General features: G+C 57.4%; 2 protein-coding genes across 4 annotated transcripts in view; both read right to left on the reverse strand.

Annotated features, from left to right (window-relative positions):
• Positions 1-20644, reverse strand: part of ADAM33 (ADAM metallopeptidase domain 33) — a 30465-nt gene extending 9821 nt beyond the window's left edge. The window contains exons 1-13 of one of the 3 annotated variants that reach the window (XM_080592088.1): positions 20296-20644; positions 13216-13298; positions 7260-7336; positions 5018-5093; positions 4307-4383; positions 3933-4119; positions 3534-3599; positions 3348-3419; positions 2696-2862; positions 2499-2583; positions 1776-1918; positions 446-623; positions 154-243 (exon numbers count right to left, since the gene is read on the reverse strand). In XM_080592088.1, the coding sequence (XP_080448214.1) occupies positions 154-243; positions 446-623; positions 1776-1918; positions 2499-2583; positions 2696-2862; positions 3348-3419; positions 3534-3599; positions 3933-4119; positions 4307-4383; positions 5018-5093; positions 7260-7303 (1185 nt within the window). In that variant the 5' untranslated portion in view covers positions 7304-7336; positions 13216-13298; positions 20296-20644. Of the gene's footprint in view, positions 1-153; positions 244-445; positions 624-1775; positions 1919-2498; positions 2584-2695; positions 2863-3347; positions 3420-3533; positions 3600-3932; positions 4120-4306; positions 4384-5017; positions 5094-7259; positions 7337-13215; positions 13299-15853; positions 18154-20295 lie in introns of those variants that run through there. The other 2 variants (XM_080592087.1, XM_080592086.1) reach the window with 2 other exon arrangements.
• Positions 20645-22414: 1770 nt separating this feature from the next.
• The window catches only part of ALMS1 (ALMS1 centrosome and basal body associated protein), a 72406-nt gene continuing 70463 nt past the window's right edge, over positions 22415-24357 (reverse strand). The window contains exon 19 of the mRNA XM_080592084.1: positions 22415-23306. Coding sequence (XP_080448210.1) covers positions 23262-23306 — 45 coding nt within the window. The 3' untranslated portion in view covers positions 22415-23261. The remainder of the gene's footprint in view (positions 23307-24357) is intronic.

Here is a 24357-nt window from a genome sequence, read left to right on the forward strand (position 1 = left end):
GGAGTTTATGCACATTTAGGCACAACCCTCCCCGTTTGGCACCAGGAGGGTTGATCCTGGGGACACGCAGAGCATGGGTCCCACGGGGGCCACATCTCACTGCGTGGTCCGGCGAGGGGGGGGATCAAGGGGGTGATGAAACGAGGGGGTTACCCTGCAGTTCTGGCAGCAGTCACCGTGGGCACACTGGGCCCCCATCTTCAGCGTGCAGTTGTGCGCGTTGCAGCAGGGGTTGGTGCACTCCTGCGCGGGGAGACGGAGACAGCATCACCACGGGCAGCGAGTCCACCCCTTCCCTCCCCCATCGCTGCTCTCAGCCCCTTCTCCACCCCTCACAGCACCACCCCAGGGACGCAGCCCCTTTGGGACCAGCAAACCCAACCCCCTTGGGAAGACCCCTCTCCGTGCCACGCGGAGAAAAGCGGTGCGGCACCCGTCCCCGTACCTCCACCTCCCCGCAGTCGCAGTCCTCTCCGTCCTCCAGAAAGCCGTTGCCACACTTGCGGCCCACCACCAGGTCCTTGGTGTCGGGCAGGTTGAAGAGACACATGCCGCCTCCCTTCTGGAAGTAGTTCTCCAGCTGCCTCTTGCTGCAGGAGCTGAAGACGCGCGGGAAGGGGTGGCTGCGCAGGGGACAGATGGGGAGGGGTGGGAACCGGGGCGGTCGGGGCCAGGAGAAGGTGGAAAACCACAGTCAGAGCTGGGAAATAAGGACACGGGCGAACTGGCACAAACCCTTCCAGGAGCAGCAGCAGCAGCACCACCGCCAGCCAGGTGCACCAACACCTCCATCTCCCACCCCAACCCGCACCGCTGAGCGCCCCAAAAGCAGAGCACCGGACACTGACAGCCCAGGACCCAAATATTTGGACAGCCGGACCCAAATATTTTCCGGAGTGGGTTGGACTGGGCAAGCAGAGCTGCTCGATGCTGCCCCTGGAGCAATGGATCTCCAGCAAGAAACCTCCTAGAGATAGGAGGCCCTGGGTCCTCTGCACGGGGCACACCGCGGACCCCCTGACCCTAACCACAAGGTGGGTCTCTGCGTGCAGTGCCCATGTGCCCAGGAAAAAATAAATTTAAAAAAAAAGAGAAAAAAAAAAAGGAATGAAAAGGAATCATTCGCAAGGCCTGAGCAGCAAAAATAAATAGAATAAAACCAGAAGCTACTACTTGTATGGTCAGTTCTCTAACACCCAGCTGGCCCTTCCCTTAAGGAGCTGGACAGGAACCGGTGGTTTCCTACAGAAGCTCTGAGAACAGCTCTTCCAGAATTTTGCACGTGTTTTGAGGGTGGTTTTTTTTGGGTGATGCCCTGAGAAGGAGGAAGCAGAGGAGCACAGCTCCAGCTCTCTCTTTCGGTGCTGTTTTCATTTCCTCATATTGCTGAAAAACAATTTCTTTCCTATGAGCATATCTCATTTCTGACATGAACCGTGGCCTTTTCTGAAGAGATTCTGAAGTCTGGGGAAAATCTCTAGAGCTGCAGGAAAAAAACAATAAGTCCCTGCAAGTTACGGTAGGGCGAGCAAGTAAATATACCCATAAACTGGTACATGAACATGCAAATAGGGACAGGCAAAGATGTACTTCCTGCACGTGTGGGGGAAAAAATATTTCAGAAAAAAAAAAAAAAGAAGTAAAAAACGTGAAAGGGAGATGCGGTCAGGTTGCCCATCTGCAAATATCATCCGCAGCTTGCTGGGGGGCTCGTGGCTGTGTCCTGTCCCCGTCCCTGTCCCCGTGTCCCTGTCCCCATCCCTGCCACCTCTTACCCGGTGGCCGCTGCCATGACGCAGCCGCCCTGCTCCGGGGTGGCCTCCACGCAGCAGTCCTGGCTGTCGTGGCTCATGCCGAAGTTGTGGCCGATCTCGTGGGCCATGGTGGCGGCGGCTCCGATGGGGTGCTCCGAGTGGTCCTGCGCGGGGACAGGGGCTGTGTCGGTTTGTAGGGGTGGCCCGCAAGGTCCCTGCGAGGGACCACGGCAGCCCTGGGCCTGCAGCTGGGTGCCACGCAAGGAGGGTCCATGGAAGAGGTGGGGTTTGGTCTCCTGAAAGCCCCCCGAGGGAAAGATTTTGGGCTGGAGCCGACTGCTGAAAAGCTGGGGCCTTGGAGGGCATGTCCCAAAAGACAGAAACCTCATGCACCACGCTGCCGGCCTTAACCGGGGACCACAGGCTCACCAGGGCCACCGTCACCCCACAGGGAGAGGCATGAGAGGTCTATGGGGTGGGAGATGACCCTGCAAAACCAGAACAAGCAGGGGGTACTCGAGGTGAGGAGCCAAAGCAACACAGGAGAACCCAAGGCTGCTGCCCACTGCAGTTGGGGCAGGAGGGCTTGGCCAACATCTGAGAGGGGGGAACGGGCCACCAGCATCGTCGGTAGCCCTCAGGCTGCATCCCAGGACCAACCCCGCTCCTCCAACCCCAAAAAGATGGGGTGGGGATGGGGTCCCCAAGGCAGGAGGAGCAGGAGGTCACCCCGTGCCCCCTTACCATGCTGACGCCCCCGGAGTTGTCCGCGCTGCACATCCCCTCCAGCGGGGCCATGCCGATGGTCGTCCCCCTGAACGTCTTCCCGCTGCTCGGACGCCCACCGGAAAGGAGAGCGGAAGGGTAATTAGTTCCTCCAGGCAGAGCAATTAGCAATTAGCCCTTTCGGAGGGCTCGGGCCGGGCTGGGAGGGCGCTCACGTCAGCAGCTGGGCGTTGTCATGCTTCTTGCGTGCCCTCAGCGCCTTCTTCCACTGCAGGAAGGACCAGAGCGTGGCGTTGGCGTCGCTGGTCACGGCGCACTGGTCCCGCTCCGTCCACACCTCCAGGCCGATCAGGGCCACCTTGATGTTCAGCGACCTGTAAAACTGCAGGGGGACGGGGCTGCAGGGGACCAACTCTCACCACGTGTCTCCCATCGCCGTCACCTCCCTGCTTTCCATCCGCTGGGCGACTCGGGGACACGCTTGTCCCAAACCCAGCTGCAAACACGAGCTCCGCCAGCAACAGCGTGGGCACAGGAGCAAGTTGGGGTGGCACGATCCCACCCACCAGCTGCCAAAATTGACCAGCTTGGAGAACCACGGCACCAATCCTGCCCCAGCTCAAGGATGCCAGCTGAGATCCTGACTCTGAGGCTGCAGCGGGGCGACCCTCCCTCAGCTGCCACCATCACGGCATGTCCCACCATGGGGACAATGCATTTTCCACCGTGTGCTCACGACTGCCACCTAAATTCCCAGCACCAGTGACACGGGGACAGTCCCTGAGGGTCTCCGACAGGCTGGCCCTGAGCCCAGGTGCTTCCCACGCGCTGGGAACAGCAGAGGTGGTGACAAGGGACCGGCGTTACCTTGTCCACGTAGTTTGCGATCTCCACGATTCGCTGCTTGGTGAGGCCCAGGTTGAGGTTCTGGTTCCTGAACTGCGAAGAGGTGGGGATGGAGGAAGGTCAGCAGAGCAAGAGCAGGGAACAGAGAGGGTTCCTGGCTTTTCCCCCCCCTGCAGGGGACCACGTTTTGGCCCCCGTGGCACTCACCAGCGTGTTGTCAGCAACGATGAAGAGCTCCATGTACTTCATGGTCCTCCAGGCATCTCTCTTCGCCTGTAAATCAGACAGCAAGGCTTGGAGGAGCAAAGGGGTGGGCAGCCCGGGGGCCTCGTGCGCTCCCCAGACACCGCAGAGCCGCCCAGGACGGACAGCTGGGAGGGGAAACTGAGGCCAATTTGGGCTGTTACAGCGCAACTTCCCCGTGTCCCCCCATATCCCATCCCACCCAACGCAACACCAGCCCCAACCCACGTCCTAGACTCCCTCTGGGGTTCTCCTCCCCAGGCTGAGACCCCGTGAGCCGCCCGCCCGGGGGGGCAGCAGCAGACATTTAGGGAGGGCGCAGGCAGCCCCAGCGGTGCACGAAGGACCCGGGGCTGGCTTTACCCGGCGCTCCGCCGGCCTGAAGAGCCGGGCGATGGCACCCACGGTGCTCCCGAAGTCGTCGCCGTGGGCGCAGGTGCCCCCCGCGATGGGCAGGTGCTCCGCTCGGAGGATGACGTGCTGGCCCGGCTCGGGGGTCCCCAGGGGGTGCAGGTAGTAGCTGTCGTTGCTGCTCACCACGATCAGGCCCCTGGATATGGAGAGCAGCAGAATGGGGGGGGTGATGGAAAATCAGCCCCGCAGAGCACCGAGCTGGGCTCGCGGGAGCATCCGTGATGCTCGGAGGGGTCATCAGAGCGGGGTCTCCGCGGAGAAGGAGGTGGCAGCACATCCATCGCCCCTCTGGCAGCCCCAAAACCCCGCTGCAGGCTCCGTACCGTATTCCCGAGCAGGTACTGAGGACGACCCAGGAGCTCCTGTAGCCCCGCACGTGCCCGTGGTAGTAGCAGTGGTCCTGGGAGAGAGGCAATGGAGACCTCAGTTAGAAACCACCACGCAGAGCCGACCGGCCATAAATCCCACGTATTCATCCCAAAACAAGCTGCCTGCTTTGAATTTCACAAGTGGGCCAGCAGCATCCTTGTGGACATGGGGATGGATGGAGCCAGGATGCCGACAGCTCTGTTTCCAGCCTGGGACATGGACGGTCCCCCCACGTGGGGGACACATCGCTGGAAGGGGACACTGGGGACAGCGGGCGCTGCCCGTGCCTGTGTTCCAAGAGCTCCAGGAGCCGTGTGCTGTCCCAATCCTCCTGCACCGGGGATGCTGCCAGCCAGAACACTGTGCCCCATCCCCATAGGGATTTGGCTTCAGCCCAAGCAGTTTCCCAGAGCAGGCTGGACACGTGGATGTCCCTGAACACTGCCATGAGGACAGGGGACCTGCACGGGGAGGGGACAGGAACATTTTGGGTGGCTTTGCTGCTGCTTGAGCTCTCTGCGTGACTTGAAAGAGGCACAGAGGGTGCAGGTCCGGAGCACTTGGGGATGCTCGGGGCTCTTCATGGGGAAGCTGAGGCTCTGGGACACCCCAAAACCATCGTCCCCCTTCTTCCGAGATGAGTGACACCCATCCCTGGCACCCACCGTGTGGTTGGGAGCCACCGTCACCGGCCGCCCGTCCGTGGTGTAGTGTGTCTCGGTGTAACCCGGTGCCAGCAGCCTGCGGGGAGAGAGGAGTGATGAGGAAACCCGCGATGCTCCGGGGATGTGCCGGCCCTTTTGGGGCCCACAGCCAGCAAGGACACAGCCTGGCACAGGGGGACCAAAGGGACGGGGAGGTCCCACCGCTGCCCAGCCCCAGGAGATGTGCAGGGGGACGAATCACAGCCTCTGGCCCCTTTCTGAAGTCCCCAGGTTCAGCAAGGATGGGGCTGCCCATCCTGCTCGGGGTCCTGGGCATGGAGGGAGCCCGGCTGCCCACCCCCACTGTCAGGGGGCTTGCCACCCTGAGGATGAGCAGCTGGGGGGGGGTGACAGCTTCCCCACAAGGACCAAGCCCCTCGTGGGACTTCAACAGAGCCCCTTGGCCCTGCTAAGTCTCCCTTCGCCCCCCACCCCAGTGGAAAAGCAGCATCCAAAGTCCCCACCAAGCCAAAGTCCCCAAGGGGCCTGGAAAAGATGGGGTCAGCCCGAAACTTGGGGTCCAGCCCCAGAGCATGTCAGGTTTGGGGTCTCCAACACAGCCTCGGGCACATCACTCATGGCACGACGAGGGTGCTGCTCCCGACACGCCACCGCGCCAGCACCTCGCCAAAACCAAAAATGCTGGTGAAAAAAAAACCTCAGGCTGCTGCCGCAGGGCCCTGCCTTCGCCCCGCTCCCCGCGGCCGCCAACCGTCTCTCACCCCGGCCCCGCGCTGACAAATTGCTTCCTGCCGCCAGGCGAGAAGAGCCAGAGCTCAGCCCGCGTCCCACGCGCCTGCGCACGGGAAGACCGATGGCAGAGAAGCAAAACCCGGCCCAGACGCCGGGGTGATGGGCACCCTGCCGCTCGCAGGAGGACCACGAGGGGCTGGGTTCACCTGCTGACCCTTTGGGGCTGGGTTTCCTGGTCCCTTCCCCGTGGTTTTGCTCTTGCAGGAGGAGAAAACGCAGCCAGCAGCCAGCCCCAGAGCAGCATCGGGCCCCCCCCTTCCCTGTCTCTTGGATTCTTTTTTGTATCCGCTCTGGTTCCAAAAATGCTGCTGCGGGCACGCTCCTGGCACCCACGTCCCCGCGAGCAGGCGCCTGGCACCAGTAGCTCCAGTCTAGCAGGGGAACCAGACGGGAACTCGGACTGGGTCCTGGAACGGGTGCGACGGGGACAGGGACGGGGACAGGGACGGGTCAGCTGAGGACGCTGGAGATGCGAAAGCCTCCGTGAGGTGTCTGGGGACAGGGGGAGCCGGGAGGGTTGAGCAGACACCCAGCAGGAGCACAGCAAGTCCCAGCATGGGTCTTATCCCCCAGGATGTCCTCTGCAAGGTGGGAGCCCTGGGGAAGGGAAGGCAGGGAGATGCGGCTCCTCCTCCTGCTCAAGGGAAGGTCTTGTTGAAAGAGATCGCGAGGGATGGGTTTGGAGGCCGACCACCTCTCCCAGCACCGCAGGAAAAAAGATTTGGGGACTAGCAAAGCCTGGCTGGCCCACGGGCTGGCAGGGCTGAGGCAGCCCAGTTGGTTGGCAGAAGACAGCAAACTTGGTGCCACCTCCATCTGATGGGACTCAGCTCTCCCTGCTCTCTTCCAGAGCTAGAATTAGGGTCGTGAAAATAAATAAAAGCATTTCTGGGCCCACTGCAGCAGCTAGGAACCAGGCTAGGCGTTGCAAGCTAGTTTGCAACCCCAGCTGGCAAAAAGCAGAAGCAGAAGCCGGACACCTCACAGCCACCGAGCACCAGGAGAGACCCGAAAACACAACAGCACAAACGACACGAGGTCCCCAGGGACCGCCCTGAGGTTCTCCGTGCTTGGCTGATCCGAGGCAGGAGCAGCAGAAGAGCAGCAGGGCTTCCCAAACGCCCTCGATGCCAGCAGCCACCGAGCTACCACCAAAGCCCCCGCAGCCCCCCCCAGGCAGGGCTGTAGGACCGTCTCCATCCTTCGCCCACCCTGCGCCCTGCACCGTGCCACTGCCCAGCCCATTTCTGCCATGACACGGGTGTGAGTCACAGGAAAAAAGCATTTCAGCCCCAACCCAGCATCCTGCAGCGCCGCGTTGGCCGTGGCCGGCAGGAAACCACCGTGACCTGTCCCTTCCCATGAAGCAGAAAAGCCACGGGTAATCCCAAACCGGGTGGTCCCATGGCAGGGATGCCCACCACCCCTTCCCCACAGCCCCGGCACTTACTCGTTCCTCTCCAGCACCAGGACGAGCTCTCTGCCCTCGGCCATCACGGCCACCTCTGCCCGCGCCGGCGCCGGCTCCTGCAGGGAAAGCGAAGGAGGGACGGGGTTAGGAAGGGGTTAGGTGCTGCCAGGAGGGTGTGCACCTGCCTGTGTTATTGTAGGACCTACTGCAAAATGGAGCAGGGAGCAGCAGGACTGGGGTGGGCATCAGCGGGGACGCAGGGATGAGAGGTCCTCGAGCTGGGACCCAGGGGTGCTGGCAGCTGCACCGCCGCGGTGCCAAGGAGATGAATAGGAACAGCCCGGGGAACGGGGACCCGCGGCCCTACAGACACCCGGGGGCGGCGGGAGGAAGCGTCTGACTCAGCTTCCCCAGGATGCCGGAGGTTTTACTCAATCCCTCACTTTGAAAACGGGAACTGGTTTCATCACCGTGCGCACGGACCCACGCCAGCGGGGCTGGTTCGCACGTGCCGGGACGCGCTGCAGCCCAGCTCTGCGCCCCTGTCCCCAAATCCCTGCTCCAGCTCCAGGGAGGTGAAAATCATCCCTGGTGCCACTTGGCAGAGCTCGAAGTCTCTGTGTCCTGTTTTTTTTGGGTGGCCGTGGGGCTGGGATGTCACACCACCGGGGGGGTGGCAGCGGGTGACACCGGTTGCGGGTGGCACTTGGTTATGGGGAAACCGGAGAGAGGGCAAAGCTGCGGCGCAGGTGAAGGATGGCATCAAGATGCGCCTCCCCAAATCACAGACATCCCCTAAAAGCATCCAAACCCAGCACCCCCAGGGTCTGTCCCCGACCCCTGGGTCCCTCCCGACCCGTGCGGGTCCCTCCCGACCCATGCCAGTCCCTCCCGCTCCCCAAGCAGGGCCGCTGCTGAGGTTTTCCCAGCTCGGGAGACAAATGGGCGAGGACGGAGCCGTCCCGGCAGTGCCTGGGCTGCTCGCAGCATCACGGGTTTGTCACCAGGAATGCGAAGGGGTGGGGGTGAAGTTGGGTGATTCCCAAACTGGGATGAACCGGAGCCCAAAAGCTCCTGCTGGCCTGTCCCTAAATCCAGCGGTGCATCGCTCCTCATGCACCCCATTCCCCAGGCACCAGGGGGACACCTCCAGCCCTGCAGCCCTGGGGATGCTCTTAGGGGACAGCACCGAGCATTTCGGGGTGCAGGGATGTGGTTTTTTTCCCTGCAGGCCCACCCCAAGCTGAGCACCCCGAATAAGCAGCTCGCATCGGGTGCTCCTGTCCCCAAACAGGGCTGAGCCCGTGTCACCAAACTGAGCGAGGACGACGAGGGGCTGGTCGCCCCATCCCATCCCACGGCAGCACGGGGACGCGTAGACGGATCCACGACGGCCAAGCCCCAACCCCGACGCCTCGCACGGTGTCTTCCCAGCTCCAAAAAAGGAGACCAGACGCAGGGCTTCCAGGAAAAAAAAAAAGGCACAAAACCAGCGAGGAGCGGCGAGGCCAGGCCTGGTGGGCGAGGGGCCCTGTGCGGCGCGGGAGGAGGAGGAGGAGGAGGAGGAGGAGGAGGAAGCCGGGGCCGAAGGCTCCTCTCTCCGCTCCGCCGCTGGTGGGAACGGGCTGTATTTTTAGAACATGATCTTATACAAACATCGCTCCCTGGCCAAACATGGTCTGTACATTTTTCTTGCAATTTCCCTGCTTTCCCCCCCGCCTCCCCGGCCCTCCCGTATTTCAAGCTCCCACCCCGATCCCTCTCCCCGCACCCATCTCTTCCTCCTCCTCCTCCTCCTCCTCCTCCTCCCCAGGCCCTGCTCCTTCCTCCCCGGTTTGAATTCCCCAGCAATTACTCCCAGCATCGACTTCGGGGCCCTGCTGGCAAAATGCTCGCTCCCAGACAGTCTTAAAGGGACACGAGGGCGAGCAGGCTCGCACCGATGCTCGCAGCCCCCCGTACACGCTTTGTTGCACCACTGAAGGCTGGAAAATAAATTGCTCCTAACGGGGTCGGTGCTCGGACCCTACACGGGGCTGCATCCCAAGGTCTTCCCCTCCCCGTGCCTCAGTTTCCCCCGGGGTTGGGGATTACGTGGGGAGGCAGCAGGAGCTGAATCTGGGGGGGCCCAAAACCCTGCAGAAATAAAACGGCAGGATGGAAAGGATGGAAGAGGAGCGAGCGCGCAACTCCCATGGCAGGCAGGAGCCAGATAGCCCAGCTCTGAGGCCAGGAATGGTTATGATGTTAATTGCATTAATTAAGCGTTGATAACTTTGCCCTGAGCATAAGTGACAGAAGTTGGGTCCCTGAGACCTGCTGGCTGTGGCTGGCAAGGGGCAGGATCAGCGCCGCCCTGGGCTCCAGCACCATCCTGGCTCCAGCACCATCCTGGCTCCAGTACCGTCCCAATCTCCATCACCATCCCAGCTCCATCCTGACCCAAACGCCGCTGCCTTTCTCCACTAGCCCCAAAGGACGCCCCGGACCCTCCAGGGGCTGCAGGAGCCGTGGCAGCCGTGGCCCCTCTCCAGCACATCGCAGCAAAGCCGGTCCCAGCGGGGGCTGCGCAGAGCAGCCGGGATGAATCTGCCCTGGCGAGGAGCCCGCGGGGCAGAGCTCGGCTCCGGTTTTCCTTTCCAATCTGCTGATCAGAACAAACCGCAGTCGTGTTTGGAGAGGGGCTGAGGCCAAGCAGATTGCATTGTTGTTCAAGGGGAAAGAAGATCTTTGTCTCCCCGGGGCTCCTGGACGCGTCCTCGGCCGGGCGCCCTCCTCCAGCGCTGCTGGAAACATCAGACCTCAGCCCGGCCGCCAGCTCGGGCAGGTCCCACGAGCCCCGAGGTCCCATGCAAGCCTGGACGTAAGGAGGGGGGAAGGAAGATGGGTTTCCCACCCCGCCACAGGGGATGGACGCTCCCGGCTGCTCCACAGAGGATGCGGTGATGGCTTTTGCAGCTGAGCTCCCAGCTGGAGCATCGTGGCCCAGCCAGGCCCTCCCCGGGCTCAGGAGGGGCTGGAGCCGAGCAGCAGAGTTTGGGTTCCAGGAGCTTCCCATCATCCAAACCTGTGTGGGAGCACAGGGACCGCACCGCCTTGTCCTCAGCTAAATGCACACCAGCATCGAGATCTGAGAACCCCAGGACGAGCCTCGGGCTCCGGCCGCTCACTGGAAAAGCACCCTGGGGTCAAACAGTTCTGGGGAACCAGGAGAATCCAGGCCCTGGATGCAGAGGCAGGATTTTGGTCGTTTCAAAGCAAATTTGGCTCAGAAGCCACGTCCTGGCTCGGTCTGTGCCCTGCCACACGCTGGGAAAGGGAAGGGCTTCCCTGCAGGAAGCAGATTGCAGGAGCTGTGCCGCAGGGCCGGGTGACAGCACCTGCAGCGGGGCAGGGTTCGGGTTCGGGTGCTCCCTGCTCCTCCCTTCCTGCTCCTGCCCGGCCCTGGCAATGCTTCCTGGGGACGGTCCTGAGCCGCTGGGATGCTGAACAGCGTGGAAAAGGGGACAGACAGATCCCACCCGCAGGACAGGGGGACGCTGGCTGCTCCAGGGACCCAGCGGTGGGTGGGAGGATGCTCCATAACACGTCCTTCTGCAGGTCTTCCTATCCAGGGTGCCAGGAGAGAGATGGAGGAAGGTCAGAGGGGTCTGCCTGGATGCAGCTCAGCCCTCGTGGTTTCACCCCCAGCTCGGCTACAGCAGCAAAAACCTGCTGATGGGGGTGACCCCGAGATCTCAATGAGGCTTGGGACGCCAGGACACCCCGCTCCTGCAGGCAGCTAAATCCACACGTGGCAAAAAGCAACAGCAGAGGGGAAGAAATCAGGCAGGGAGCGACCCAGGCAGCGCAACATGCCGTCCTGCTGGCCAGTGAGACAGTGGGGACAGGGGACAGCTGGTGGCAGAGGAGCAGGATCCCACCCCAAGCCGGCGACGAGGGAGCTGTTTGCAATCAGGGTCCCCACGACCTCCTCCCTGGCCTCTCCGAAATCGCTTCCATGTGTGCCGGGAGCCGCGAGCCCGCGGGGATTTCAGCCCCAACAATAGGAGGCTGGGTCCAGCGCCGTGCCAGCCCGCACACGATGGGGCCACCAGGGCCACCGGCAGCTCCCCGCTCGCCACCGGTTCCTCCGGGAGGAGCATCGATGCCACAAGGAGACACCACGGTGTCCGAAGGGCGCTTCCCGGGATGGCATGGGGACGTGGCACAGGTCACCCTGCTAATCCTGCCCACTCCAAGCTGTCATTTCCCACTTGAGCAGCGGATGCGGTTAATGGCAGAGCAACAGAGGGACCGAGCCCGGCGTCCCAACACCTTGGGGACAACTTTGAAGGGTGTGCACAGCCCGGGTGCGCTCACACCTCCGGGCTTTCCCACCCACATCCACCCAACGCAACTCATCCCAGCCCACGATCCTGGCCATAAAATCCCTCCTCGCTCCTGCACGCTACCCTCAGCATCTCCTCCTCCTCCTCTTCCTCCCCGCGGCCTCAGGCCAGGCAGGAGCGTGCCGCGGACAAACAGCCCCTTTGTGCGCCAGGAAGCCGTGGCCGCGATCATTTCCAGCGTCTTTGCTGGAGGGCAGGAGACACGGGGTGGGGAACGGAGGGGGCTGGATTAAATTTATCCTATAAATAAGCACTCGGCAACAGGCTGGGGGGCAAAGGGTTGGATGGGAGTGAACCCTTCGCGACGCTTCGGGTCTCGATGTGGAAGCAGGAGCCCGCTCGCCCTTTGTCTGCTTCCCGCAGTTCTCCCCCCCCCTCTCCTCGCCGCCCCTCCGAACAGCAGCCTCCTTGTTTCGGCCGTCTGGAGCCGGCGGAGGCACAGCGGATGCCAGGAAGCTCCAGGACCTGCCCAGCCACCCCTTTGCCTTTCGGTGGCCGTACCAACCCCGACGGCCACCGGGACGCGCCTGCACCCTGCTGCCCGATGCGATTTTGGGCAGCGGGGATGCTAGGAAGGGTATAAATAAACTGCCCGCCTCCCGGGTGCCCTCCGTCCAGCCTAAATATAACCCCACGGCTGGGGCTGCCGTGGAGCGGGGAGGGAGGGGACGTTTCCGCAGGGTGACCGCAAGGTCCCCGAGGCGCCGGGGCCGGGCACACCGCAGGCTATTTCAGCTCCAGGAGAAAGACGATTCCGGGCAGCTGCTGCCGGTGCTGCCGAATCCCCACAGAGAAGGCATTGGCCCGGAGGTCTCACGTGGAGGCATCTCAGGTGGCTTCACCGCCGCGCCCCCAGGCCACTTCCCGGCACCGAACCTCGTCAGCAACGAGGCCACGTGGCCCCAAACCACGGCGGTTTCCTGCAGTGACCCCCGCGGGTGCTCGCTGTGCTGGGAAGGGATTAAATCCTTCCTGACGCGGAGCAGGGCCCCGTACGGCCAGCTGCTGGGTGAGGATCACCACAAGCACCTCCTAACAGGGATTTAGGCATGGTGGGGACAGAGGAGATGGCACGGAGGCCAGCAGTGAGCCCTAGGAAGAGATGTCCTCTCCTCCACACAGCTCTCGGCCATCAAAGGCACCAGAGCCGTGCCATTTTCAGGGCCAGGCCCGGAGGCCGCGGGCCCAGCCCGGAGCCCCGGCGGCTCCCCCTGCCCCTCAGGCAGCACTGCTGGGCCGGGCGGGTGCCGGAGCCCTGGCACAGGCTGCCCAGAGCTTGGGGGGCTCCTCCCGGGGGAGCTTCAGCAGCCGCCGGGACGTGGGGCTGGGCACCCTGCTGGGGCAGGGGGGGACCCTTGGGGACAGGGTTCCTGCCTGCCCCCACACCCTGGGATCCATCCTCCCCGTATTTAAGACCACACTTAACTAATTCACCATTAATCCCTCCGATTTCCCTGCCCGTCACCAGAAGAACCCCCAGGAGAACCACCATGCCCCTGGGCCCTATCAACTCGGTGTCCCCACACCACGAAGCCCCAGCCCCACAGGACCCGATCCTGCTCCGACAGCACGGTGCTGGGGACAGGAGCCGTCTCGGTCCTCACCTGCTCGTCCAGGCTGACAGCTCGCCGGGTGCGGCCCCCCAGGAGCCAGTGTGGGGTCACCCGCTCCCCATGGGACGCCGGGCCTGGGGGAGAGAAGAGCTGGTGAGCGCGTGAATGGAGCGAGGGATCCCACGGCAAGTCCCCACATCGGGAGCTTCTCAGCAGCCGTACAAAGAGAAGAGGGGCTGCGGGGACAGCCAGGGACGCCTCTTTGGGGTTTCTGGGGCTTGGGCATCGGCACAAGGCTGCAGCATCACCCCGTCCCCACGCCAGCACCCGCACCGATGCCCCAGCCTGGCTCCTGGAGCATCCCCGCTCTCCCAGCCCCAAACCCGTGCCTCCCCCCCGGCTCCCAAAATCCCACAAATGGATTTTTCTTTTTTAACATCCCCTTGTGCTTTTACTCCACTGATCCGGATGAGGAGATTTGGTTCGGTCACCCAGAAATTGAGCCATTGTCTTCTGCTCAATCCCACAGCTGCTGAAGGAGCTGCAGCAGAGCACGGGTTTGCCCGAACCACCCCAGCTCCCCTGGGCAGAGCAGCACGAGCCATTCCTTGGCTCGACTGGAGCCAGGCAGGCTTTCTAAGATTTATTTTTTTCATAAACAATGTGGCTGTATTTGATTGCAGCAGAACGAGCAGCTACTGATGGCTTAAGCCTGGAAAACAACAAGGGAGAAAAAAAAAATTGCTGCTGCTGAAGACACTGCTGAGAGGGGATGAGGTCTAGCAAAAATGTCAAGCACCAGGCCACCTTGCCAAGCCAAATGTTGTCAGTGAAAGCTTGGATCTTGTAACCTTCCCCAGCCAAGGGCAAAGTTATTTACTAAGGGAGTGGAATAACAGGGCCCGTGGCTTTATAATTTTCTACGCTTGTTTTGGTTCCCCCTGCAACTATCTGGGGAGATTTGGATTGAAGAAAGATGATGTTATTGGAGAAAAAAAATAGAAAGAGGGGGAAAAGAAAAGATGAAGTTGTAGGTTGGGAACTGCAGAGCGAGCACTTAAAGCTGCCCAGCCTGGCTGGACTTGCCTGGAGATATCACACGGTGGCATTTAATCGGCTCTCATTATGTATATAGCATTTAATCAGATTCCAGGAATAACTACAGATAAGGTGGTGGCACATTCCCAGCTCCCTTCTCCTCACCTCCTCCAAAAAGGATAACGGGGCCTCCAACCCCGTGGCCGTGCAAATGGGGAAACTGAGGCACGGTGCGAGTCTGCTGCTTCCCCGTTACGATGAAAGAGGAAAAAATAAACAACCACTTTTCCTCGGGGCGAAGAGGAGGGAGCCCCCGGCGATGGGGCCGGGAGGCCAAATTCAGGTTTTTTTGGCTGCTTGGGAAAATATCTGAAAAAAGTCCCGACGCCGGCAAGGGGCTGCGGCAGGGCCCGTCCTGCTCCCACGCTGTCGGGGGAGCATCCGTGCGGCGAGGGGCGGCCGTGCTGCGGGGTTTGGGGCTGGGCCACGTCGTAAAGCCCCTCGGTTATTAACTTCAGCCGCTCGCTGTTTTGACTAGGGATTTTGCCGGGAATAGCAGAGCCCCAGAGCCTGAGATAGGGCCTTAAAACTCTAAATTCAAAGAAAGCCAAACGAAGAACAGAGGGGGGGAGTTCCCACCCCCTGCTATTTTTTTTTTTTTTTCCTGGAAAACACGCTCATTCCCGGCCCTTTTGGGAACACCACGTCGGGAGCATGGGTGCTCGGGATGCTTTCGGTGCACAGCCTGGGCTGCAGCCGAACAGTGCCGTCCGCTGCTCGGAGCGGGGATTTGCCCAAAGTTTACCAAAACAGGGATTTCTGGCTCCCACCGCCCGCCCCGCTCCTCTCCCGGCAGCACGGCTCGCTCGGAGCTGCTGGAAAACTTGTTTGCTGCAGGACTACAGAATCCAGCAAAGCTCGACCGAGAAAAATAATCGTAAAAATCGGGTGTTGAGGAAAGCCCCTGCTTCCTGGGGGGGCGGGTGGAAGAAAACAGGGATGGAGAATGGAGGCAACAGGAGGCTGAACCCAAACCGGCAAAGACAGGCTTTCAGCAAGCACCCGTTTAAAAAATGATAGAAAGCTTCGGGGGAAAATAACGGATTTGCTCACAACAGCGGAAAAGGCCGAGTTTTACCCCAAAACACGCCTCAGCGGCACAAGCCGGGTTCTGCTTCAAGTCACAGCCATCCGGAGCTGGGAGAATTGCGGGGACCCAAGGGGTCCCCAGTTTGGGACGGGGAGGAGGGGGTGTCCCGGGGGGGCTGTGTTGTCGTCTCCCCTCCTCTCGCGGGGGCCGCGGCTGCTCGCAGCCCTCCGCTCCCAACCAGACCATATAGAGGCATCGGCACGGCCCGGGCGGCGCTGGGAGGGGGCCGGGGGGACCCGCAGAAAGGGGGTCTCCAGGGGGGGGACCCCCACATACGCACAAAAGCAAGGCTACGGGGTCAAGGGGAGGAATCGCAGCCCACAGCCACCCCCGTGGGCTGCCCCGTGGCAGCCCCAACCGTGCCACCCCATGCACGCCCACCGCCGCCGGACCCCATGCAAAGTGGGGTACCCCCATCCTCACCCCGCTAACCCCCAAATTGGGGTGCGCTGCTCCCTCCCCACCACCACCACCACCCCCCCCCCGTCCCCATCCCCTTACCTCGTGGCCCAGCAGCACCCCCCTGCCCGGGGAAAAGCAGCAGCCCCAGGAGGAAGACGTGGTCCCCCCAAAGGATGGCGAAGCCCCGGCGCCTAGGGGGCTTGCGGGGGGCCAGCCTCGCCATGCCCGCGCTGCCGGGGGCTGTCACTGCCTCTGCTCTCCGCCGCTGGCCCTGCCTTCCCTCTTATGCTCTCGGGTCCCCTCCCCTCCGTCCTGCTTCCCCCTGCCAGCCCCATTCACTCTCCCCGGCCTGTCCCGCTCGGCTGTGGCCGGAGCCCCCTTTCCCAGACACCCGGCTGCATCCTGGGGCCGAGCGGCGAGATGGGGGCGGCTGCAGGGAGGGGGCTGGCATTGTTCGCCTTTATTTATTGCTGTGGTTCTTGGCCGAGCCGGGCTGACTAATGAAAACCAGACGGGCGGCGAAGGCTGATCCCAAACTCTATCCCCCCCCCCGCTGCACGGGACGTCCCACCGGAGCCACGGCGGCAGCCCCCCAGTGCTCCCCCAGGAGAAGCCTCGAGGAAGGGGGGAAAACCAAAGCAAAGAACCCCGAGCAGGCCGGCGGTGCCTCCACCCGTGGCGAGGTGGAGGGGAGGCCCCTCGATACGCTTCTGGCCGTTGGTTTTGCTTCTTGCACCGAGAGGGGATGCCGGCACCGGGACCGGGTGCTGCTCGCTTCCCTTCCTGCCCCGAAACCGCAACGCTCCTCCGTCACCCCCACCCATTTCAGTTCCTCCCCTGGGGAACCAGGCCAAGGATTCATTAGAGTTAACACCCTAATAATAATGCTGATTAAGCCTAATAAACTTTGCTAAAGCGCTAACTCCCTGTGCAAAACAGGGAGAGCTGCAAGGCACGCTCACCCGAAATACTGCGGGGCCCCTGGGCTTGATTGCCAGAGGTGACAGCGCAGGGGAGGAGGGGACAGGGAACAGGGACAGGGAACTTTTCTGGGGTTTCCCAGCACAAACAGCAAGTCGAGATAGCGCAGCCCCGTCCGAGCCCTCCTGGCACTCCAGCCCCTGCTGAGGTCCTGTCCACAGGCGCCCAGCAGATGCAGGCAGCTGGACACTGCCCGGGAGCCTGCCCCGGCTCAGCAGCACCTCCCCAGCTCCCCAAAAGCCCAATGCCAGCATTTTTCAGGTGGGTGCCCTTTGGCAACGCCTCGCTCTGTCCACCCGCTGCCCCAGGCAGCTCCTGCCCTGCCTGGGTTGAGCTCTGCGAAGCACCAGGGAAGGCTCCCTGGAGGCTGAACACCTCCTGCTGCAGCTCGCCCTGGTGCTGTGCAGATCCCAGCCCCTCTGAGGGAGGATGGGAGGGATGGCAAGCGCAGCAGAAAACAAAAACACGCCGAAAAATAAACCTGTGCAAGTGCCCTGAGAACCAGAGGCACTGCCCTGCCATCTCCCATGCCCGCAGCTCGCTGGCAGCCCGGCAGAGCAGCTGTACATCAGCAGCCTGGCAGGCGACCAGGAGATTTTCCAAGGCTTTCAGCCACCAGAAAGGCATCAGGGGCGCAGGCTGGAGGGCAGAGGCAGCGTGGAGCTGTAGATGTCTTTCTAAGAAAGGGCAGCCGGTGGCCAGGGCTGGCGGAGGGGACGGAGCTGGGACCACAGGCCGAAGGAAGCACTCGGCGTGAGGCTGGAGCATGGCAGACGAGGCCCCGGTTGCTGCTGGCAGATACGACGGGCATTGGCACGTCCAGAGTGACTCGCTGCTGAGGCATCTGCCCCCAAAATGCTGTGAGGGATGTGACTTCACCATTACCACACGTTGGCATTTCTCCTCATTCCGCCGTTCACCCAGCAGAAGCACCTCCGCTTGCCACCAGGCCGAGAGCCTCGGCCCATGGCCCTGCGCAGGCCTTGGGATCACAGGGGCTGGTGGCCACCCCCAAGGGCTTGTAAAGAGATTTTTTTGTGCAGAACCGGCCTCCTTCCCCCTGCCTCCAGCCCCGACCACTCGATATCTGCTGCCAAAAGCCTGCAGAAGCAGGGGCACCCGCCCAGGCCGCAGCTGGGTCACGCAGCCCAGCAGCTGAGGCCGAGGGGGGGAATTTTGGTATCCCAGCCCCAGCCAAGAGCAGCACGTGTTGTGTGGGGGCAGGGGACCCCTCACAGCCGTGGCATTGGAGGCAGACAACAGCCCTCGCTATCTATTTTCAGCACGTTCCTGCCCTCCTTGGCTCTCATTATTTATAGGGTTCAGAGGAGGCAGCCAGCCCGGCGAGGTGCATGGGCACGGAGCTGCTCAGGAACACCCCAGGCACCCTGCTTCGGTGTTCCCCCGCTGCTCGGTCAGCACAAATGCCTCGCTGTTAGCCTGACTCGGATCCTTCTGCACAGGGCCAGGACAGCTGCACTGTAGCACAGCAGCTCTACATAAAGTGGCTCTACACGATGCCCTGATAGATAGGCCAAAAAAAAAAAAAAAAAAGGGTTCCATGTACCCAATTGTACCCAATAATGTCCCATTAATAAGACTGTAGGGGCTCCCTATACCCAATTTCACATAGCGTCCTGTTAATAAGACTGTAGGATACACAGAAACTTGCCTCCTCGTGCGCAGGCATGCAGGCCACGAAGCATACCTGGCATGCTGTGTCCTCCAGCTCCATCCCGCGGGGCTCAGAGCCTCGGAGACTTCCCAGGGGAAAGGCTGGGACATATCGAATCGAACCTGGGCACAGGACCCAGCACAGACCTTAGCAAACTAGCCGGAGTCTCTCTCTTCTTTAATGTTTGCATCAAGTTTGAAGTAGCTTCTGCTGTAGCTAGACCACGACAGGGTTGCAGCAGATGCGCACACGCATGAAGTCAGTCTGTGTAAGAAGAAAACCCTCTTCCCTAACAAGAGCCCTCACAACTGTCCTCATCACCGTGGAATTTGAGTGCCTTCCAGAAGGGTATTAATCAACGGGGCTTTCATTTGTCATGCGGAGGTCATTCACCGTCCCACAGGGTCTAATTTGGCCCAGAGAATTCAGTTTATCTGCTGATGCAGGGAGAAAAATATTAATAAAAGCTTGACTTTCAAGCTTTGCTTGTGTGAAAGCATCGCGTCTATCCCATTTGCAGCAGCTCAGCTGAATTCGTTCCTCAAGCCTGGGCCGAGCACACCCCAGGACTTCGCGGTAGGGTCTGGGCTGTCTGCAAGCACAGCCATCCAGCTGGCGAGCCAGTAAATGCTGCATGAAGGAAGCAATTATATTAAAGTCTCCTTTACGGGATTATAGTTTGATCTGGACTATTGTACAGCCAGCCAGGAAGCACTATTCCTTCTTAATTAGAATCTCATTTCAGGAAAAGTGAATTATAAAGCCAGACGCTTTAACAGGCAGGCGGAAGCAGTTAGCTTACCTGCTTGCACGGGGCAAACCTCTCTTCGGCGTCTTCCTCTTCCAGGTCCTCCCGTTGCATTGTCCTGCAGCCCGTGGCACAACCACTACTGAATTTACCCCCGGCTGCAGGCAGCAGAAGCCCCTCTGGGAAGCCAGGAGCCTCCCTCCAGGAGCTGGGCACTCCAGACCCGGCCATAGCCAGGCAGGCGAACGGTAACACAACCACGTTCGGTGCAGGACTTCCCGAAGTCGTCACACACTTCAACTTTCCTTTGCCATGGGAACCGATCGTAAGGGTGATGTAAATCCTTCCGTTTATCAGTGAGGAGAGAGAACGTGTCCCTAAGAGAATCAGCTCAAGTTCCTCACCCATTCCCTTGAAGCTGCCTGACGGGGCAGACATCTAACCTGAAAGTGGTTCTCCGCAGGAAGGACTCCAAAGCACCCACCAAAAAACAGAGGATTTAACATAGATATAAATATAAATATAAATAACTGTAATATATATATATAAATATAAATAACTAATATATATATATAAATATTGTAAGGATGGTATTTAGAGCACAAAAGGTAGAACTAGTGGAAATGATCACACAAGAGGAAATGGAAAGCATTTCAGAAGCACGAATGGGCCTCTTACTTGAAAAAGGCACCTTTCAAAGCACAAGGTTGCTTTCTACAGCCCTCACTCCACTGCTTCCTTGCCCCAACCACCTCAAGTTCAGCTTGCTGAGAGTACATCAACAGGCAGTGCAAAGCCAAACGCCAGCCATTATATTAACTCGGTGACAAACAAGGTAGAATTGGATGATAACTGAATTAGATCAAAGTTGCTTTCGGTTTCTGGATTTAGCTCAAAAGACTGCTTTTTCTTCCATCTTTGAGACGGCAGCTCTGACAGCAGGCCTTTCGGTGAGACTCAGACATGTGTTTGGCACCTACACAATAACCATTGTGTGGGGTGGGCACGGCAAACACTGATCAAAGAACATTTCTGGTTAACTAAGAACAAAAGCTTGCACCTCTAGCATCCTAAAAAAAATTAATAAAAAAATACAGTTCCACCCTCTTTAAACTCCACCAGATTTGCAGAACTTACCCTAAAAGTCTCTGTCTGGTTGTGGATTAAGACGAGATGAATCAGGGCAAGACGAGCATAATTTCCTGAGTTTCTGGAAAGAAGCTGTCCCATTTTCGAACCCATGACTCCAAACGTCAACAGTCTCTTTCCAGAGAACTGTAAACACTAGATGCTTTTCACCCAGCGTGAGCTTTATCTGACCCGAGGACAAGGAATTGTAAAGTGGAATGGATGTGAGTCATCTTCGCTAGCATCCGTCATGAAGAAACCATGAGAAGGATGGATGACCACACCGTTCAAGGACGTGACCGGGCAGGAGACCTGCCGCTGCTCCTGTAAACCTGGCCACTGACCTCATTTTTGTAAGTTCTGAGAAACTGCAGCTCCTCCCGGTGTCATCTGGAATGCCAGGTGCTTACCCCAGGGGGGAGGAAGAGACATTCAGTGCTCCTCTAAAACACCTTCCTCCCCACACTGCATGCAAAGTGCACGTTTGCTTTACAGCATTTCGGAAAGAGCCACAAACTTCAGAGTTCAGAAACTCTTTGTGCAGCCCAAGACCAGCGTAAGACATCCAAGAACAATTTTCAGACCACGCTTTCTGATACACTGAAGTATGCCTGGACAGAACATTTTAACAGAAGCAACCGCATCTCCCCGAGCAATAGAAAAATGCTCCGACATTATTACCAAATGAGGAATTACAGCTATTTCTTGCTAAAGCTCTCATGCTGCAACTCTAATGACTCACAGAACGGCAGCGACTGCTCAGAGTATTTTGGCAGTTACTGAACACCTTTAAGCAAGGTTAAAAAAAAATAAAATTGCAGCAGCTCTTTGTTTTGGAAGGTTTTACAGCATGTAGCTCTCTACTTAGGTGGATGGGTGCTCCAACTGCTTGCAATAGACTACCTCCACCTCTCTTTGGTTTGCAATGTACTCGATTATTGACCTCTATGCTTCTGTGAGGGAGCAATGAACAGGCATAGTAGGGCCATTAAAAAGCTACCATCAGCTGTGTTATCTGAATGCAGGAAGACTTCCAAGTATATCCTGAAGCATCAGTACGGCCCTTAAGCTTTCTCGGGAGTGTTTTTTTCTTCTCATCAGCTGAAAGTTTAAAAGCATTTTTCAGAGGCCAAGTGGCTTTAAATGAGCTTTCAGTGAGGCAACATCTTGTCATGACTAACACAACTGAATTTCTTGTAGCAGGGGAAAAAGCCTATTCATATGTATATCAGGGAATCGCATGACAAACCTCAGTACTGGCAAGTTTGAGCATCTTCTGCTTCAACAAAGCTGCCTTCTAGCCCCAGAAGAGCAACCTGAAAGCAAAGCAGCCTGCACCCAAACTGATTCCAAAGGCAATGCAGTGGAAGCAGCAAATAGGTAAAAGCAAATTTGGAGAAGTGGAAGGTTGTAAGGATGTAAGCCGTTCTCACAGCTGGTCTATCACAGCCGCATGATACTGTATTGTTTTTAATCTGCAGTTTTCAACTTCAGATTTCTGAGACCAGACCAGGCAGATGTGGCCTTCTGACACATTGGATTATGTTTTTGATTTTTTTTGCATTCTATTCTGATAAGCAGAGCACACCCAGATACATTCTCAGAGTATTTCCTTTCATAAAATAAAAATTTATAAATCAAATAAACGCATGTAACAGCTGCTTTTACGGCATGTGCCAACACTAGCACATGCCACAGCTTGAAAAATATTATTCTAAATCTTTGTCTATGTCTTTGCAGTATAGTATAGTTCTACTGACCTTCCAGGAAATTATTTCCTATCATTATAAGATTTGATTCATTACATCCTGATGTGAACTCCAGGGATTACTGGCAGAGCCAGATCACAGCCACCACTGTGACCGCTCAGCGAAGGGGTGAACCAAGAAGTTCTGTGACATTCCTAGTGAACACGACCGGTCAAAAAAGTCTCCGTTGTGCCTCACCCTCTGGAGGAATTTATTGTTACAGTTGTTCCTCGAACTAAATTGCTGTGAAGATTTTAAGTACAGAACGCTGTATGAAAAAAGAAAGCCACCGTTTGCACACTTAGGTTTCCTCAGGTGTCTTTTCCTGTGTATACACCATATCTACTCTGTGGTGAGCCAATGAAACTGAGACTTCAGGCTTCTATCACCAAGAACAATCTTTATTTTTCATCTTTTACCACTGTGTTGCTCATTAAGTGCATAACCAACCATCCTGTGAATGTAAAAGCATCTGATGAAGTGAAGGGGACTCTCCCCGGCAAACCTTAAAAACTCTCAAAATAGTAAAAAATAAAAATAAAAAAAATAATAAAAATTCTTTGATTAGACTCTCCTGTTAACACAGAATGACAGCAAACCAATCAAAAAGTAAATGTAGTCATGACACCTTCAATCTCTGGTACTAATGATGTCCAGCTTAAACAGCTGTCACAGTTGCACTAAGCTGTTCACTGAGTCCTGTGGTGGGTAGAGTCCATGGTGATGACAGCACAGTTTCTTTCCATCTTGTCCGTAAGGACAGTGAAGATATATTTCATGATTGCTACAAATTCACCTGATGTTATTTCATTTTTTTTTCCAGTACAAAACAATTACAAACAGGTTTTCTACAATGAAATAGAAAATTAAAAAAAATAATAAAAATCTCCGTTAAAAACTATTTAAAATGTATATAATACTCCTATTTCAATGATGTAGTTATAAATATATTATGGACCAAAAAATATTTTGGAAGTCCATAACAGCACTACAAGCAACAGCCACTTACTTAAAAACCTGTCGTTCACTTCAAACCACTGATCCTTTAATATCTTAAAAAATATGGCAAGATTCTATTTGTACAAAAAGACATCATTGAATGCCACGAAACATACATTGCATGATATTTACTGCATTATCTATTTCACTTCACAGTCTCCCTTACAGAGGAAGATGCTGCAGAGTTTACTAAGCACAACACGCTTTCATTTGAAGAGGAGATCCTTATCAGTTCCAAGGTACCTTCCTCCCTAAGACACGGTTGGTGATTTTCTGAAAGATAAAAACAAAGCGGTAGAGACCAGTATTATCCCTCTAAAAATTAAAAACACCAAGCATGAGTACAGCTTATATATGTGACTCTAAGAAATGACCGTTCACACGTTTTAGGACAGCTACAGCAGCCTCGCTGTTTCACACTCGTCATTACAAAAAACACCAGGACATCCCTGTGCTGGCTGCTGTGGAAATGAGCAGAAACAAGTATGAAGAGTCAGAGCACATCTTGACATTAGCTGATAGATAGTTTCCACAGTCTCTCTTCAGCTTTTGAAGGCAAACCTCTGGGCTTCACGCGAGCCTCTTGTTCCCTAGCTCACAGTGTTTATGAAAGGACACAGAAAAGAGGAGAACTAGAGAATTACAGGGAAGAGCGACAAGGATAGTGGAAGACACAGAAATTGCATTTTCTACAATAAACCACTGAAGAAATTAGGACTCTACACCGTGGCGGGAGGGATGAGCCGTATCTGAAGAGGAAGCAATGAGCAAGTGAACATCTACATGATTCTGAGAAAGCCTGAAGTAGGCGAAAAGGTGGTGTTAGTTACAAGCCTAAAAAAAAAAAAAAACACAAGTAGGCAAGTTCATGAAAGAAAAAAACATCAGTATATGAAGGATGCCTCGAAGTCCCTTGGACACAAATCACACAAGACTGTTAAAGCACCTCAGAGGAGCACTACTGGTGCTGGCTCCATTACACTGCTCTTCCCCAGGCACCTGCTAGCACGACCCACTCTTCCAACGGGCAATTCAGGTACTGAAACATCGCTCTGCTAGCTCAGACAGCACATGCTGGTGTTCTGAAGCATGGCACACATTCGCGTGGCTTTACACAAGCGTGAGATGAAGAGCTCATGTCTTACAAACAGGGAATGATAAGGGCATTCCCTGACGTGACCTTTTGCGTTACACAGAGGTATGCAACATGCAGCTCAGATCTTTATACACATATATATAGAGAGTACACAGCATGTGTATGAATTATATACACATGATATACAGTGTATAGACTATTCACACTAACGCAGTATGCATTCTGCAT

This window comes from Anser brachyrhynchus (assembly GCF_964034855.1).
Source record: "Anser brachyrhynchus genome assembly, chromosome: 4".
Classification (NCBI taxonomy): Eukaryota; Metazoa; Chordata; class Aves; order Anseriformes; family Anatidae; genus Anser; species Anser brachyrhynchus.